This window comes from Bombus huntii, chromosome 11, assembly GCF_024542735.1.
Source record: "Bombus huntii isolate Logan2020A chromosome 11, iyBomHunt1.1, whole genome shotgun sequence".
Lineage (NCBI taxonomy): Eukaryota > Metazoa > Arthropoda > Insecta > Hymenoptera > Apidae > Bombus > Bombus huntii.
In genome coordinates this window covers 4,211,989-4,228,547 of record NC_066248.1, presented here as the reverse complement: position 1 = coordinate 4,228,547, position 16,559 = coordinate 4,211,989, and the positions used below count along the sequence as shown (strand labels likewise).

Below are 16,559 nucleotides of genomic sequence, written 5' to 3'. Positions count from 1 at the left end.
ATTAAAAATTATATATGTATTTTTTACTATCAATTGATTAAAAATAAAATTTACCTTTGTTTCAGTTTCTTCTTCTTTGGCTACTTCCTTCCCTTTTTCTTCTACATGCTCTTGTTGTTGTACTTGTTCAGTGTTGGCACGAAGACCGGCTACGAGACTATTCTGTTGCTTCTATAATTGTAAATTATAAATTAAATCCAATTTTCTGTAAATTGTTGTTTATAAACTTACCCCACTAGCACGTATTTTTTTCAGACAACCTTCTAGCCAATTTCTAATTGTTTGCTTAGCAACCTCTTCTTCAATAATGTATTCAAACTCCTCTCTTGCCAATAATTCTTCAAGCTGAAGAGCTTTTCGAATATCAACCGAACGATAGGATAACATGCTGCAAAGAATATGTCGTCGGAAAATATTTCTTACAATAATGATAGTTACTTATACAAGGACTTACTTGATAACGTCATGAAAGGTAACATCTTCACCATTGTTCAACTTTTCTAATTCGTAGCACATATGTTTGAAGAGAAGTCGATCCTTCTGTGGGTCAGTTTCCAATCTACCTTTCAATAATCTTAAAATAAACTTCACCTAAAACAAACTAATATATCATTACTTCTAGCCAATTTATAATAGCATGTTAAGCCCGTAAAGACCTTTCTTTTAGGCGTACCCGTTTCACAGGTATAAAACCTTTCTGATGATTATCAACAACGTTCCAAGTGTTCTGGAAGTTTCTAATATCAGCATACGATAACAAAGCGTCTTCTTCATTGGAGTAAAATAGAGAAAAGTTCTCCATAATAATAGCTATTATGAAAGATTATAAATTTATGGTACCATCCTTAAAGAATCATTCCAAAACAACCAGTGTATCTATTCAATGAGATCGATTAGTACTTACCCACCAGAAGATTTAAAACAATGTAAGTGATAATGACGTAGAAAGTACAAAAATATATTAAGGAAGCATGAAAGTTGCCGCAATCGGTTTCCCAATAATTAGCAGCTGGAGTGCAATATGGTGGTTGTATCATGCAATCGTGCATTATTTTATTCCAATCTTCCCCTGTGACAATACGGAAGAGCATCGCGACGCCTGTTACAGGTGACTCAAAATTGGCACGCCTAAATGATAATCGTCTCTCTTAAGATTGTATTAGAAATAAAGCGCCTGCACCATTTAATTATTTTCTAATCTTAACACTACTCCTTCATTTTATTGCACTGAAATACGTAACATTACCTTCCTATACCTTCACCATACTTTACAGTTCCAAAGATGATCGTGCCAGCTAGCGCATAAAAGAAAACAAGAAGAAACATGCCAAATATAATGAAGAAACTTTTGCAAACGGATACTCCGACCGTTAACATCAGCATTTTGAGAGTTGTATGTTTGCCAGTGATTGTGAAAAATCTAAGGATCACGACCATGAAGCCGATTACATATGACAAATCATTCTGCAAGAAAGGTATTCCCGTCATTACGGTCATTATGTTATTTTTAAACAAACGAACGATCACTGGATAATAATATTACCGACCTACCTTCATTGTACAATGAATGACGATCCAAATAACACCGACGACTGTCACGAGCAAATCATATCTGTTTCTTCTGGACTGCCAATAGCCACGTGGTGTAAAAGCAATATTTTTCATAATTACTTCCACGAGGAAGATGAGTGTCAGAATCGTGGACACCGTAGCGAGTGCTTCCGTGTGTTCTTCCTCGATTCTCCACTTAAGGGGGGAAAAAATAAAAAAAGGTTCATTAACGCAAAAAAAAAAATATTGTGTCGATTTACTTTTACCACGGTCTAATGGTAGCCGGCAAGGAACAAATGATTCAAGGTAACAGTCATTGAATCCTGTCCTTTTGCGAGTATGTTCTTTTGTATGCGAAAAGTTTGCTAATTAATTTTATAAAACGATGTTATGGTGTTGTGGTTGTGTTTTTGTGTGTTGTTCTTATAGAAAATGAATGAAATAGTATTCAACTCACAGAGACACACAGAAGAGCACTGTTTATGAGCACCATGACCGCAATAAATCTTTTAAAATAGATATTTTGCGTGATGTCATAGATAAATGCCCTGAATTTTTTTCCATCTGGTCTGGGTGGTAAATGTAACGGTTGTGCGATTTTCAGTCGCTTTTTCAAATCACACCTATTCGAATCATAATAAATATTCGTTTACAATTTGAACGTTTCATTTGAGAAATCCATTATGTTCAATTAAAACTTTACCATCGTCTTTGATCGACCGTGAGTAATGCGGTTCCTTTATTTTCAGAATAATTAGCGATAACAACACCGACGAACAGCGTTAAACCAATCATGCAACCCAGGAAAATATAGATATGAATATAAATAGCATGGACCTAAAAAGTCATTGCATAATATCATCGCAGAAGTACTCGAAGGTAATGTTAATGACTTACGGGACCAAGAGCTTGTATAAGAACATCTCTAACGTCGAGCCATCCTTTAAAAGAGAGTACTTCAAAAAGTGCCATCAGCGCGTCACCAATATTATCAAAATTAAATCTTCTAGGATTAGCCCTAAAAGATTTTAACATCTACTTAGTAACTCCTTCCTTTGTAGAATCATTTAAATTTGGCATTTTCTTTTTAATAAGCCTACCAAACGCGTGGCACTAGTATCGATGGATAGCTCTCATTTTCGCTAGGATTTAATTTCATTTTCGTCACAAAAACTCTCCTCATGAATACTCCAACGCAATCTTCTCGTTTTAAAATAGTGGGATCGTTGCAACGAGCTAATCTACCCCCGTAGAGCTGTACACCATAACTCGCGAATATAAACATCAGTAAAATCAATAGAGTAGAGACCTAAAAAGCTTCTTATTCATTTTTTGTCTGAACTCAGTGCCAAACGGCTTTTATGTATTCAAAAAACATTTGCATGTTTGAACTTTTAATTAGAATTATTTACCAATAAGATCTCTTTGAACCCTCTACATAATTCATAAACAACTTTTCTCATGTGCGGTACAAGAGTGAAGATTCTTAGTGGTCTAACGCAACGTAAGATCATAAGAAGTTGCGCACCGGAATTCGGAGGCACGCTCTTCGGCATCCAACAGAGAAACACGAGGCTGACCTAAACGACCACTGGATTAGCGTTGAATTTATCAGATATCGAATAGCAAGAGTGATTTTTTATCAACGTACGACATAAATAAAAATATCCAACACGGAGGCGACGTCTTTGATATAGGCCTTCGGCGTAAAAAATAGCCCGTCTGCCAGAATTTTCAGAGCTAATTCGATACTCATAAAGATCACGAAACCGTACTCCGCAATTTGCAATGCCGGAACTTCCATTACGCGGTATCGTGGTGTTTCGAACATCATAGAGATACAAGACATAGTGGTAGCAAAAATCATTACCCAATCAAGGTATGTGACCAAGCCAAGAAAATTGCTACAAAGCGTATAAATATATGTGACTATAATTAATATTCCTTGTCTTGAACTTCAAGCAATAGTTTAATGCATTTTAAAATATCAATGCTTATACTGAAAGCACTTACTGCAGGCTTTTATATTGAACTTTCCTCTCTTTTCCAGTTAATGGATCTTTTACATTTGTATCGTATCTCGCGTAAACAAGCGACTGGCAAATTTTACGAAATTTACTTTCACGCGGTACTGCGAACAATGGTGTGTCAAAAAATGGGTGATTTTCGCGTAAATCTTCTTCACGCTGATTTCTACATAAGTGCAATGTGGTAAGCAGTTCAATTAGAAATAGAAAGAGTGTAAGTGTTCGAACCAGTGAGGAGAAACTATTGCATCTTACCTTCGCATCTCGGCCTGCTGTCGTTTAGCTTGCAACAATTTAATGTCCAAATCATGCGGTCTACTCCGAGAAGAGCTAACTCTGTTTATACCTCCGATATCACCGTTTTCCATTAAATGTTCGTACGTCTGTTTCAACTTGATTGATCCACTACGGACGCTTCTTCTAATTGATCTATTATAATGATCATTTACAAAATTATTATTATCTATAAATACTCTTTAAGTAATACATTATTATGTAATTATTTGTAGAACTTAAGATCTTACTTTTTCTGGTCAAAACGAAGTTGCTTGGCACTACTGACAGTACCCTGTGGCTTTAAAAGACCTTTTCCTGGCACTGGTATCATAGCCGAATCACCTAGTAATAATCTTTGATTATTTGAATCACTGAAAAACAGTACACATATTGTATGTTTAGCATAAGACTTATAAATAATGTTCAAACATTTTATGATATAATAACTCACTTTATAATATAGATAACAGCTGCTTTTTTAAGATTTGTAGCAACGTTTCTTACTTTCGGTGGATTATTTAAAATTTTTACTGGACGTTGTTTCCTGTATATCATTTTTGAATCAAAAGTTTCATTTATTTTCTTGACCCCTTCGTTTTCTTCAGTTTCCATTTCAAATACGAACTGTCTCATGAAACTTTCACGAACCTAAATTAAAAATATAAAAATGTATACGTTTTACCCATTTTTTTGTAATAAAAATACACAGTAGGATAATAAGTAATACTTACTTTTGGAAGATTGAAATCTGATGGCACTTTGTGTAAACATGTCATTTGAGGACTATCAGGAAACTTCTCAAAGATTCGCAACCTAAATGGTAGAGTTTCCTTTATCTCTGCACTTTGTTCGCGGAATTTTAATTGCTTCAGTTTCTTGATATCTTCGTCCAGTTCAAGATTATCCAAAATTACAGCGACGAACAAACTTAACACAATCTATAAAAAAGATATAATATTATTAATTACATCACGATTAAGAAGAAAATAACTCTAAATCTATTTCTATTTTTTTTACCAGCGTGACGAAAAGATGGTATAATATGAAATACATAGCAGCAAGAGGAGCCATTGTTTCATGTGTCCTTAACATTGTTTCGTCCATAACGTCTACCCAAGCTTCTTGTGTCAAGATTTGGAACATGGACATAAATGCCTAAAAAACCTTCTATCAGTATAATTTGATTACAGTATAAATCTGATCACATCTTTTACCTCTGGAAATGTTTCAAATTTCGTGAAATCAAGAAAGCAAAAAAGCTGCATAGAAATGCTGGACGATATGACTAGCAGGCACATGGTAAATATAATGAGGCTGCCTAGCTTCTTCCCCGGACCAAATATTTTATATACAAAATCCTCGAGCATAGGTGATGCCTTGATGAGTCTGACTACTCTAAGAACCTAATTACAAAAAAATGCCATATCAATTTATCATTGTATACTTTGATTTTGTCTTTTTTTTTAACTATATAACTGTATCTGTTTTAGGGCTGAACAAAAGTGAATATAGAAACCTGAAAATACGTGAATCCAGAAAGATAGAAGAACGGAATGATGTGTAGGGTTGTACCAATTGCCAGCAGCAGCTCGAATTTGTGAATCGAATGCTTGTAATAACTGCGAAAGCCGAGACACCAGATTTTGAATAACGTCTCGAGGTCCAAAAATACGGTGAACGCGATTTCAGCGTAGTAATAGTTGTCATAGTACATATGCCTTGGTTTCTCATCATGCTTGAAGCTCATCGTCGCAGTGGCGATTCCATTTGCCAAAATCACGAACATTACCACCATACGAAATTGTGGAGATCTAAGAATTGCGTGACATATGGGAGAAGCCAATCCTCCGTGTTTGTTCTCATCTAGAGTTACCAATTTCCAACCATTATCGTCACCAGTTAATATCTAAAAAAAAAGAGACATTATATGTGGAGTCCAATTAATTATTTTACAAACTACAAAGTTTATTACTAACTTGTGACGCTGTATTGTTACTGATGTGCCCCCTAACACCCCACATTTGTTGAAATTGTACTCGTATTTCATTAAAAGTTTCCGTAATGACGGCTATGAATACGTTTTTCACGAGCCATGCTAAGAAAAATATCATCGTACTAAAGTAAAGAACCGCACGCCAAGCGGGTAAACTATCTATAGCACGGTACATGATAAAAACCCATCCCTCTTGCGATGCAGTTTGATAGACAGTAAAAATACTAGTAGCTGAAAAACCAAAGTTATTTCTGTAAAGTACATTACTTAATAAATAAGGTTGTAAGAAATGTATTATACTATAAGATTTGTCAGTACCAAATTCATCGAATCCATTGAAACCCATGATGTACTTCGACAATTGGAGTTTCATACAAGTCATTCCTTCTGGACATTGGTATCCTGATTCAGGATCAGTAGAACAAAAAGTATCAGGAATGGCTAAACTATTTATAGTTATATACTTCGGATCTGTAGTATTAAGAACACAATGGTTTTTCAATTCACCGAAGAATTGAACGCCTAAAAGACCATAAAGAGACATGAAGAAAAGGAAGAAAAGAGTCACATTATATATCTGTTGACTCGAACGCCTGAAATCACAAGTAGCGCAATAAGTATAAAACGCTCAATGAAAGTTTTGTCTCCAAAATACTTACTTAAAAATTTGATTAATTCTAGCTTTCGGCATGGAGAACTTAAGGAAGACTCGTAAGAAGCGTATCATAATCAAAGGTCGTGGTGCCCGCAATATCGAAATGGGAGTGAGTCGTATATCGAAACCTAGCATCTCAAACATTTGTAAAATTACAGATAACCAGAGAAAGATGACCATACTTCCATCGAATTGGCACCAATGATCTTTTAAATAAGATTTATCCCTCTGTAACTAAATGATTGTCAGTTTTTTGTAAATTGTTAGGTAGATTTACAATATTATACGAATTACCTTCAGTATGCCCCTTATGTGCATCTTAGCAATCATTTCAGCAGTAAATAAAAACGTAATAACTAAATCGCAAATAAAGGTAACATATTGAAGAGGTGGAACTTTTTCAAAAGTCTTAGGAGTATTTAAGCAAACAGAAGCTAAAGATACTAGAGCACAAGACCTCATCAATCTTCTCACCCATAGCTACAACAACCAAGTAATTAGTTAGTAATTAATATTAATAAATGTACACGCAGTTTACAAGAAGAAACGACAAATATTTGACTTATTCAGGAATGAATATACGTGTTTCTGATGTACCTTATTCACCCATTCTATATCAGCGCTCTCATTGAGGGACTCCTCTGGGCCATAATCGGCCAAGACGGGTTCCCCTTTGAGGCTCTGCTTGCGCCCCAGCATCATAATAGGAATTATGTTCGCAATGGTGAGGCCTATAATTGAAAAGTATTACGAATAACACAATATTACGGAATAAACATGAACATCAATAACAATAAATAATAATAAAAAACAATTCTTTCGATATTATTATAAAAACAATTATATTATTATAAATCAACAGCAATATGATGGTTAAATAATTACATGTTGAAAATTAAAATATAATATATGATACTGATATACGAAGAAGACAATAGTTAAAATTACTATAACATAATTAAACGTGTACATAATGTATAATTTTAATTAAGATTACTATAATTATCGCATCCAATAAAAATGATGTAATTAATTGGTCCTACCTTTTTTTTAACAATTTGGACGACAACGAAAATTGCCTTTACGGCAATTCATATAGACTACATTTCAGTATAAAACAACGATAAAGCTTTAACGTGTAATAAACATCTTATTAGTAACAACAAGCTGGCGGCATGGCGGTGATCATTTTTTGGTTCAGTTCTGGGCTTTTCAGTGATAGTGAAAGCTCGATGTGAGCATGAGCAGTAATATTATCATTGCAAACAAATCAATATTTCAAATCGTGAACGAAGGCGCGTGAATCGACGATGTTGTAAGTAACAAAGACTTTTATTTTGATAATCATTATTCATTAATGAAATATTTAAAAGAATAATGTCGATTTATTTTAAAAATGTAGTCTTCTCTCATAATTAAAAAGGAAATGTTTTACTTTCATTATTAATTTTATTTTCCAAAAATCGTATATTAAAATGTGCTTAATATATATTTTAAAGAACACTTTCATTTTTTTAATTTGTTAATGTTTGCATTTATTAAATATAATGCTATTGTTAATATTGATTAAGTTTTCTTTATGTTCTTCTCTGTTGAGGCCATCATTTTCGAAAATTCGGAGTTTGAATTGGATAAAAGTACAGATGGTGCGTCAAATTCAATTATTTGGCCATTCTTCATAACGATAACACGATTACATGAAATAACAGTCTTCAAACGATGAGCTATCGTTAATACAGTAGAATTGGAAAATGCGTTTTGTATGGTATTTTGAACAGCGACTTCAGTTTCTGGATCAACAGCAGCAGTTGCTTCATCTAATACTATTATCTACAATGGAATTATAAATTATTAAGTGAAATAAACATTAATTAATACGAAGAACTTTCGCTGACATCATACTTTGGCATTACGCAAAAGTGCTCTTGATAAACAAAGTAATTGTCGCTCGCCAACGCTTAAATTGTTTCCTCCAACTTCAATAGGAGCATTGAGTTCTCCTGGCATAGCTTGAATTTTCTCTTTCAATTGAGTTTTTTCTAAAACACTCCAAATTTCGAAATCGTCAAATTGTTCAAAAGGATCCAAATTTGATCTACAATATAATTATAGATATTATTCAATTTCTAATATTCAAATTTACTTCTTTGTTTATTTTTTAATTTGTTAAATGTACTTGCCGTATGGTTCCACTAAATAAAACAGGATCCTGAGGAATTATAGACAATTTATTCCTTAATAATTTTAACTTCACTTTTGCTATATCTATGCCGTCAATTCGAATTTTTCCGTTAGAAATTTCAACTAATCGAAACAAAGCAACGATAAGAGAACTTTTCCCAGCTCCTGTTCTTCCCACAATACCTAAAATTCATTATGTCGCAGAAAAAATAATCATGTAAATAATGATCGTAAATCTGTTATCAAATTATTATTACCTATATGTTCACCGGATTTAATAACAAATGAAATATTATCTAATACAGGTGGCAGTTCTTTTCTGTACTTCAATTCGACTTTATGGAATTCCAATTCGCCATCAGTAGGCCATTGATCTGAAGGATTTATAGGATCATTCCTAAAACTTTCTTCTTTCTGCAATGTCTGTAAGGTGCAACATATATATTATTAGCTATGTAATTTAATTATCAATTATTGTTGCAACTAATAAGTACTAATTTTATTTACCCTTAAGTAGTAACTTATTCTTTCGACACTTATAAAACGAGTTTCTGTTTCTGCCATTAATCTTACAGTATACTGAAAAACGCCGGTCATTTGCATTGCATATGCCATTGCCAAACCGGCAAGAGATGGTGATATTTGGTTTTTAAGCAATATTACAAGAAACGCAGTAATGGAAGAGGAAATAATCGCTAAAATATCGAGTCTCACGGCGGACCATCTCATGATAGACTGACACAGGTAAAGACACAAATTGTTCAAGTCAATTAATTCCTCAAATCTAAAATGTAGTAATTCAGTATTATACTTTTATCTCCTTCAAATTACTTCATTCATGATTCAATTTAAGAAATATACTTGTTTACAAATGCTTTTCCCTTTTGGAATGCATGAATGGTATTCAAACCATGAATAGTGGTTGTAACAAAGCTCAAAACGGGAGATCGCGAGGTACTCTCTATTCGCTTGAAATCTCTCATTGCTACTCTGAAAAATTTGTCTTTTCGCTACATTTGATAGTAATAAATATGATAAATTCTTATTTAGAATATTAATCTCACCTAAAGATTTTGCTAATATAAAAGAAAACAGCTGCAAGAATGATTAATGGTATACAAAACCAGGGTAATATTGCACATATAGCTATAATTGCAAAACTACATGTAATAATATTCTGTACCATGTTTTCCACAGAAATCGGTATGTAACTGTCCACTACAATAAAAAGATAGATAAAGAAATGCATTTACTTACTAGTTCCAAAAATATTTAGGAGGTTTTACCTTCATCAATATCTCGGCTAAAAATATTTTGTATTCTTCCAATAGGAGTAGTTTCAAAAAATGTAACTGCTGATTTAATCATTTTCTTAAAAACTTGATTGTGTAATGTCGTTGAAGCCTTTATTGTAGCGTACATAATAGCCAAGCCACGCAGTAAACTTGTTAACAAAATAACTCCAATGCAGCCAATATAAATGTTTTGATAGTATGAATAGTTTGGATTATCATTTAAATTGTTTGAAGTTACAGTTTTATTGGTATTGGGATCAGTGACATTCTTAAATGAAAAAGATCAACGTTAACTAAAAATAAGAAACATAAATACCAATTAAAAAAAAAAACATATTTACTCCACCACCAGCTTTAATCCATATGGCTAACCACCAAGTACTAAATGCTGAACTTCCAACATTTAACAAGAGCGTAAAAAATACCAAAAGAGCTATAAAATAACCACCTGCAGATTTCACATATGTATGATACGTGTACAATTCCACAGTACCCATCCCCATTTTTTCTGGCGTTGTCAGAATTGCTCCTAGATAACAAATATGAATAACATAAATGACAAATATTTTTAAATTGATGATATAAATCTTAACACATACCACCTCCATGTATTTCCTTTGATATTGCAATATTTTCATTGTTGTCTCCAGAACTGCATGCTATTTGTTTCTCCAAATCATTACTAGATTCTCTGCTATCTATCTTAGTTAATGCTGAGGTTTCACTAATTAAATTAGAAGTAATTGTTAAAATTACGAAAACTATAGTCTTTAAAAATTATTTGTAAAATGCATACTCTGTTGAACTATTCTTCGTTTTTAATAGTGCACTGTTTACCATTGCAGCGTATTCTCTATTTAATTTTATCAATTCATCGTGTGTACCCTGTTCTACAATTCTACCTTTATGCATTACATAAATTTGATTAGAATGCTTTAGGAACTGTAATTGTTCGGATATAATGTTATTTGTAATCAAGTATATATATATTAATTGAGTTTCATAAATATTTATTTAAAACATACTTGAACCTGATGTGTTACAAACAAAACACATTTATCCTTAAGCACTCCGAGAATTAAATTTTTAAAAATGTAAGAACCCACATGTGTATCCACTGCACTTAATGGGTCGTCCAAAAAATATATATCTCTTGAAAAAGAATGCTTTTTTAATATCCACTTGTAATAATAAATTAAGAAATTTTAATAGAGAAAGAAAACTATTTACCGATTAGCGTAGAGTGCTCTAGCGAGAGCAACTCTTTGTTTTTGTCCCCCTGAAAGATTTATACCTCTTTCTCCAATCTCAGTTTCGTCTCCACCCGGTAACATATTCAAGTCTTCTTTTAGACTGCATACTGTCAATGCTTGATAGTATCGTTTAGCATCAAACTGGTTTCCAAACAATATATTTTCCTTAAAAGTTGCATTAACAATCCATGCCTGCTGACTAACATAAGCGCATGAACCTTCTCTCAAAATATGGCCATTTATCATTTTTAACTGCCCTAGAGCAGCAAGTAAGAGACTAGATTTCCCACTTCCTACTTGTCCACAAATTCCTATTAATGTACCTTTAGCTGCTCCAAACTTAATATCAGAGAGTACTTCCACATATTGTGTTTCCTGGGAGGGTTCATTAAGTTTCTCTAGTTCAATTTTGGTCTTTAAATATGATCCAACTTTCCTGAAAAAATACAAAAAAAATTATTTCAAAGGAATAATTCCAGATGACAGTAAAAATACACAAACAAGCAAAAACTCACTTTTTTTCTTTAACATTTTTTAACTTCTTAGTGTGCAAGTTAGAATTTTCGTAAACGAATGTACCATTAGCAATGGCTACAGCTTGCGATTTTACTATTGGTTTAGATATATGGCATATCTGTTCTTCTAGAAGCAATACATCCTACACAAATATTACTAATTACTAATTACTAAAGGCGAACATCAAAAAGTGTAGTCAAAAGGAGTAACTCGTGACTGTTTTGACAATCAAATCATTATAAACATGGTCAAACGATTAATTCTAATGACAATACGACATTCACATAAGCAAGCATTAAATTTCTCACATCTTACATTACATACACCAATTATAAATAATAAACTTAAGAATGCATACAAATTAGAACTTACAACATGCAATGTGTCACACAATCGTATTGTATTAATGCCTCTAAAAAAAACAAAATGAATCATCACAATGTTTATATATTTAAATGAATTATCTTAATATCAGGCATGAAATTAACTATATTACAAAGCATCGTGCGTTGCTCTAACTACGATAACAACTTTTTTACAATGCAAATGTTATTTGCAAACTAACTAATCTTACGTTTTTACTATCATAATTAGTAATTGCTATTAACAAAGAAGATCCAAAAGTAAACACCTGAAATCTGTTGAGTGTTATGTTTGACTCATTAATATTAACTAATGCCACTTGAAGGAACATAAAAGAAGAACGAAATTGAGAATTCAGCAATGTTACAAAAGGGAACACCTGGAAAAGTAATGGATTATAATTTAAAGTAGTAATAAGACAAACTTATGTTTTGTTAGACTATTTTCAAACATTTGCATTTCAATCATATGAATAACCCTGTATTATTTCCTTAATGTATATAATACCACAAGGAGGAGTAAAAGAAAAAGCAATTATTCTGTGTATATTTACATGTATGCAACACTTTCCCCTTTACGACTACAACCGTTCAACCATTTACAATTAAGGTGAAAATATGAGATTATTAATAAAACAAAACTTCCGTGTATATTATATCATAATTTTCGTTCAATTTTTTCTTCAAATAATTTAAAAAATAAATTTGGTAAATATAAGATACACGAGAATTTGTTTGATAGTAGTAAGTACAAAATACCCATCCATTAAATATAAATTATGGAAGAATTGCAATTAAATTGTAATTTAAATTTTAAGAGACCTTCATTCTTCTAAGTGCAATATGAGCGTCGATAAAATGTCGTGTAGAATCCTTAAGGGAGGCGAGTGCCATTCTCAGCATATTTCCAAAAAATGTTGTAATTGGGAAAGCCTGCAATATATATCCCATTAAGTGCAACACTTGTTTCTTGACTTCATGACTTTAAATATTCTGTGCAAAATAAATATCGTTGACCATACAAATGCTAATTATACACTTCTTAAATTGTGCTGATGTCGATTTACACATGATTTTTTCGGTATTACTTATTCTAATATTCCTCCAAAAGAATATAAATAAGTGACTGTGCTAAATGTTTACTTCATAAATTAATATATACCTGAGCAGCAGTTAAATTACTGCCTGTAGATAAATGAGCTAGAAATGTAATAATTGCAGCTATCACAGGTATAGCTGGAGTTAAAGAAATAGCAAGACTTTGGAAATATACAATTTTATGTAACCAGTATTCCTCCTTCTTTCGTATACCTGAGAATTAATTAATATATTAAAAGGCGATACAAATTAAAAATATAGTACTAATATATCAAATAGATAATATATTAAAAAGATGGTAATCATACCAAGAAGTTTGTGGCTGAAATATTTTTCCCATGAATACATTTTAATCAATTTTACACATTCTAAAATTTCGTTCATTAATTTCACTCGTATGTCTGTAATAACAACTGTCTTAAAACGAAAATGTCCGACTAAACGGGATATAAGATACTGTTAAAAAATAATGTCATGTAGTGAAATTTTGAACAGATAGAAAAAATAACTTGGCAAACTTTATAAAAAAAACATTGTTTACCTGACAAGGATAGAATATCAGAAAGGTCAATATTCCACAAATAGCTATGGGACTAAATATCCACAGAATATAGGCTATACCACAGATAATAATTATTGGGCCACTGAATATCATAGGTCCATAAATGACTACATCAAAAAGTCTTTGACTGTCATTAGTAAACAAATTAGTTATCTGAAATTGCAAAATGAACATAAATATAAAATTAAATTCAATTTGACAATATATTCGAAATCTCACTTCTCCTGTGCTTTTGTTTCCAAGACTATTCAGTCTAATAATCTTTTTGTATAAAAGAGTAGTACAAGCAGATTTTAATCTCAGTGCTGTTCTAATATTAGTGTTCCAAGTCCAATTAAAAAATACTATTCGCAGTAGATCACAGCATGTTAGTAACAATGCCCATTTTATACCTATCCATGTACCTTCTTCTGGTGACTGAACGTGTTCCAGTACTTTCTTCATTAATATCATCTAAGACAAAAATATAGCATTCTATATAGTACTATATATAACACTTGTATTCTACATGAAACTAAAAGTCATACAGAGGTAATAAATCCGCAAATTGTAGAGCAACTTAATAAAAATCCAGCTATACATATTCTTGTTCTCGTGAACCTCCAAGCTACGCTTGAAAATGATGCCAAGTATGGACCATGTTTGCCTATCTCCTCTTGCCAAAGTATTTCTAATCTAAATATGAAATTTATTTTAGATATAGTAAAAAAAAGATAGATTCACAGTGTGGTGCAGTTACCTATGTGCATTGTATTTGGAGCTCTCATAAATAGAAATACGTGGTAGATTTGTAATGTCAATACCCTTTTTATAAGCTTCCCATATATATGGCGTTATCCATGTATAAAAAATATATGAAAATAATCCAGCACTATCTGCTGGCATACTTTCTTTATTTCTAAAATACATACAGTAAGATATTACTTAAAAAATAATTTTTTATCTCAAAAACATCTACTTTAGTACATACTGATTTCTATGACGTATTGGTATAAGATTCCTTAGAGCTGGATTGTACCGGCTCATATTGGTTCTTCTGATATATTCTATTGGTACTTTTGGTGAGCGTGAATATCTACTAGGAAGTAAAAAATGCTGTCCTTCACTAGCATCATTGTACCTAAAAAAATATAAGAAAATATCAATTTTTCACTTAGATTTAAAAAATATAGACAAGACTATAGTTCTTTACCCTTCACTATTAATACACTGAACTTCATTATCTTCACTTTGACCACTAGGAGAATCTGTCTTATTTTCCATGATTTTCTTCTAACACTATATGTTAACAATACATAAAGAAATTTAAATTACACAATTAAATACATAAATGGTAAGAATAAGATTATAATTTATAAAATATAGCTTTCTCAAATATTTACCAATTCTTCAATTTATTTGATGATATTTTACTTTGTAGTACTACTTATGCATTGTTACATGTTTGATAGAGATACCAGTACAATAGTCCGTAAAATTATCAGAGAAAAATTAATTTTGATAGTATGTTACCTTTATCTATCCAACGATTAAACTATCAGCTGTATACCAGTTATCAGTTGTGTATCAGTTATGTCGTTCTTCACCTTATGCAAAAAAATAATAACTTTATTACATTTGTTATTTATTTAGTCACAAGAGAAAAACCAAATAAATTTAGTTTTCAGTGAAGCTATACATACATAATGTATAGTAATTTCAGCATTTATAGTGAACATTAATAGTGTTAGAAAGCTGATAAAAAGTCTAATCTTGTGTAATTAACGATAAGTATCAAAACTGAACAAATATGTAGTTTTAAATTTATATGTGAGAAGCTATGCCCTCTGTGATTTGACAATTCGTATATGTTATGTCATGTGACATAATCCTTAATTAACCTGATTTTTTAAATATTCGTTTAAATCAACGAAGTAACAGTATTTTATGTTATAATTTTGAGAATTGTTTCATAAAATGATTAAAGATAAAAACATATGGAAAATACTTATATAAACAAAAAATATTTCACAAGAAGTATATATATGCATCAGATTAATAAACTATGAAAAATAGCTGTTATTTTTTTGTATTGTAATAAATATTTTTGTAATGTTATATCATTTGTTCATCAAAAAAATAATGTAATTAAATTAAAAGTTAAAAAACCTATGTTTCTTGTACATATAAGGATATGTTGAATGTATATTTAAATTATACTTCCTCTACTTACATTTTATGGAAGAAATGTATCAAATTTTTACCGAATTATATCTTATCTTCCAAAATCTAATGTCGCCGTTGATCTCAACTATGCTTAAGATACTGATTATCTTTGTTTATGGATGATTAATTTTGGTACATGTTTTTGTCAAACCGTGTACGTTTCATATTCCCCACCCAGTCACTTCTATACATGACTAATAGATTTCAATTAAATACTTGATATACTAAATATGTACAATACAATGTACTTCATACTTCTCTGTCCCATAGTCCCATTTATTCCAACCTCATTTATATGTATTCATTATTTAAGTTATAATATTGAATTATATCATACTTGATTCACGAAAATCCGAAAGTCTAAAAAATAAATAAGAATCTTATATTAAAAAAAAAAATTTGTAAAAAATGGATTACTTTCTAGAATGGAAATTTACAATGATGTCTAACTATAAAAACACAATTTTTAGTTGAATAAATAAATTAGTTAATCACTTATTAAGTACAACACGATATGAATAAAGGCCTTCAATCATGAAGATAACGTTTATTGCTATGCTTTATAAAACACAGGTCACATCAAAC

At 31.4% G+C, this 16,559-nt stretch overlaps 2 protein-coding genes and 1 long non-coding RNA gene across 17 annotated transcripts in view; 1 reads left to right on the top strand and 2 right to left on the bottom strand.

Annotated features, from left to right (window-relative positions):
- The window catches only part of LOC126870933 (sodium leak channel NALCN), a 9,805-nt gene extending 2,092 nt beyond the window's left edge, over positions 1 to 7,713 (bottom strand). For 2 of the 7 annotated variants that reach the window (XM_050629140.1, XM_050629144.1), the window contains exons 1-27: positions 7,546 to 7,712; positions 7,100 to 7,233; positions 6,797 to 6,982; positions 6,507 to 6,736; positions 6,166 to 6,440; positions 5,831 to 6,078; positions 5,371 to 5,760; positions 5,069 to 5,257; positions 4,872 to 5,009; positions 4,586 to 4,792; positions 4,306 to 4,502; positions 4,103 to 4,225; positions 3,834 to 4,007; positions 3,565 to 3,744; positions 3,203 to 3,455; positions 2,964 to 3,131; positions 2,652 to 2,860; positions 2,449 to 2,569; positions 2,255 to 2,388; positions 2,009 to 2,174; positions 1,552 to 1,746; positions 1,247 to 1,464; positions 905 to 1,128; positions 674 to 810; positions 455 to 591; positions 232 to 388; positions 55 to 171 (exon numbers count right to left, since the gene is read on the bottom strand). In XM_050629140.1, the coding sequence (XP_050485097.1) occupies positions 55 to 171; positions 232 to 388; positions 455 to 591; positions 674 to 810; positions 905 to 1,128; positions 1,247 to 1,464; positions 1,552 to 1,746; positions 2,009 to 2,174; positions 2,255 to 2,388; positions 2,449 to 2,569; positions 2,652 to 2,860; positions 2,964 to 3,131; positions 3,203 to 3,455; positions 3,565 to 3,744; positions 3,834 to 4,007; positions 4,103 to 4,225; positions 4,306 to 4,502; positions 4,586 to 4,792; positions 4,872 to 5,009; positions 5,069 to 5,257; positions 5,371 to 5,760; positions 5,831 to 6,078; positions 6,166 to 6,440; positions 6,507 to 6,736; positions 6,797 to 6,982; positions 7,100 to 7,204 (4,878 nt within the window). In that variant the 5' untranslated portion in view covers positions 7,205 to 7,233; positions 7,546 to 7,712. Of the gene's footprint in view, positions 1 to 54; positions 172 to 231; positions 389 to 454; positions 602 to 673; positions 811 to 904; positions 1,129 to 1,246; positions 1,465 to 1,551; positions 1,747 to 2,008; positions 2,175 to 2,254; positions 2,389 to 2,448; positions 2,570 to 2,651; positions 2,861 to 2,963; positions 3,132 to 3,202; positions 3,456 to 3,564; positions 3,745 to 3,833; positions 4,008 to 4,102; positions 4,226 to 4,305; positions 4,503 to 4,585; positions 4,793 to 4,871; positions 5,010 to 5,068; positions 5,258 to 5,370; positions 5,761 to 5,830; positions 6,079 to 6,165; positions 6,441 to 6,506; positions 6,737 to 6,796; positions 6,983 to 7,099; positions 7,234 to 7,545 lie in introns of those variants that run through there. The other 5 variants (XM_050629142.1, XM_050629141.1, XM_050629143.1 and 2 more) reach the window with 5 other exon arrangements.
- LOC126870964 (uncharacterized) lies at positions 7,689 to 9,407 on the top strand. The gene is made up of 3 exons (XR_007691481.1): positions 7,689 to 7,817; positions 8,989 to 9,113; positions 9,259 to 9,407. It is a non-coding gene; the product is annotated as an uncharacterized LOC126870964 (long non-coding RNA).
- Positions 7,932 to 16,559, bottom strand: LOC126870935 (ATP-binding cassette sub-family C member 5-like). 9 transcript variants are annotated; one of them, XM_050629146.1, is made up of 27 exons: positions 16,412 to 16,559; positions 15,982 to 16,334; positions 15,152 to 15,355; positions 14,962 to 15,047; positions 14,740 to 14,889; positions 14,509 to 14,667; positions 14,297 to 14,444; positions 13,989 to 14,222; positions 13,749 to 13,922; positions 13,516 to 13,663; positions 13,272 to 13,420; positions 12,932 to 13,042; positions 12,322 to 12,489; positions 11,747 to 11,889; positions 11,209 to 11,667; positions 11,004 to 11,130; positions 10,775 to 10,920; positions 10,578 to 10,702; positions 10,320 to 10,507; positions 9,970 to 10,246; positions 9,748 to 9,901; positions 9,545 to 9,673; positions 9,191 to 9,467; positions 8,941 to 9,106; positions 8,683 to 8,866; positions 8,405 to 8,597; positions 7,932 to 8,332 (listed from the first exon to the last, which is right to left on the bottom strand). In XM_050629146.1, the coding sequence occupies exons 4-27, from the start codon at positions 15,030 to 15,032 to the stop codon at positions 8,069 to 8,071; spliced, it is 4,344 nt and encodes a 1,447-aa protein (XP_050485103.1). In that variant the 5' UTR covers positions 15,033 to 15,047; positions 15,152 to 15,355; positions 15,982 to 16,334; positions 16,412 to 16,559; the 3' UTR covers positions 7,932 to 8,068. The 9 variants fall into 9 exon arrangements, with proteins under 9 accessions (XP_050485103.1, XP_050485109.1, XP_050485108.1 ...); XM_050629152.1 differs by having other exon boundaries at positions 9,545 to 9,668; positions 9,748 to 9,778; positions 9,867 to 9,901; positions 15,982 to 16,443; XM_050629151.1 differs by having other exon boundaries at positions 11,209 to 11,488; positions 11,555 to 11,667; positions 15,982 to 16,443.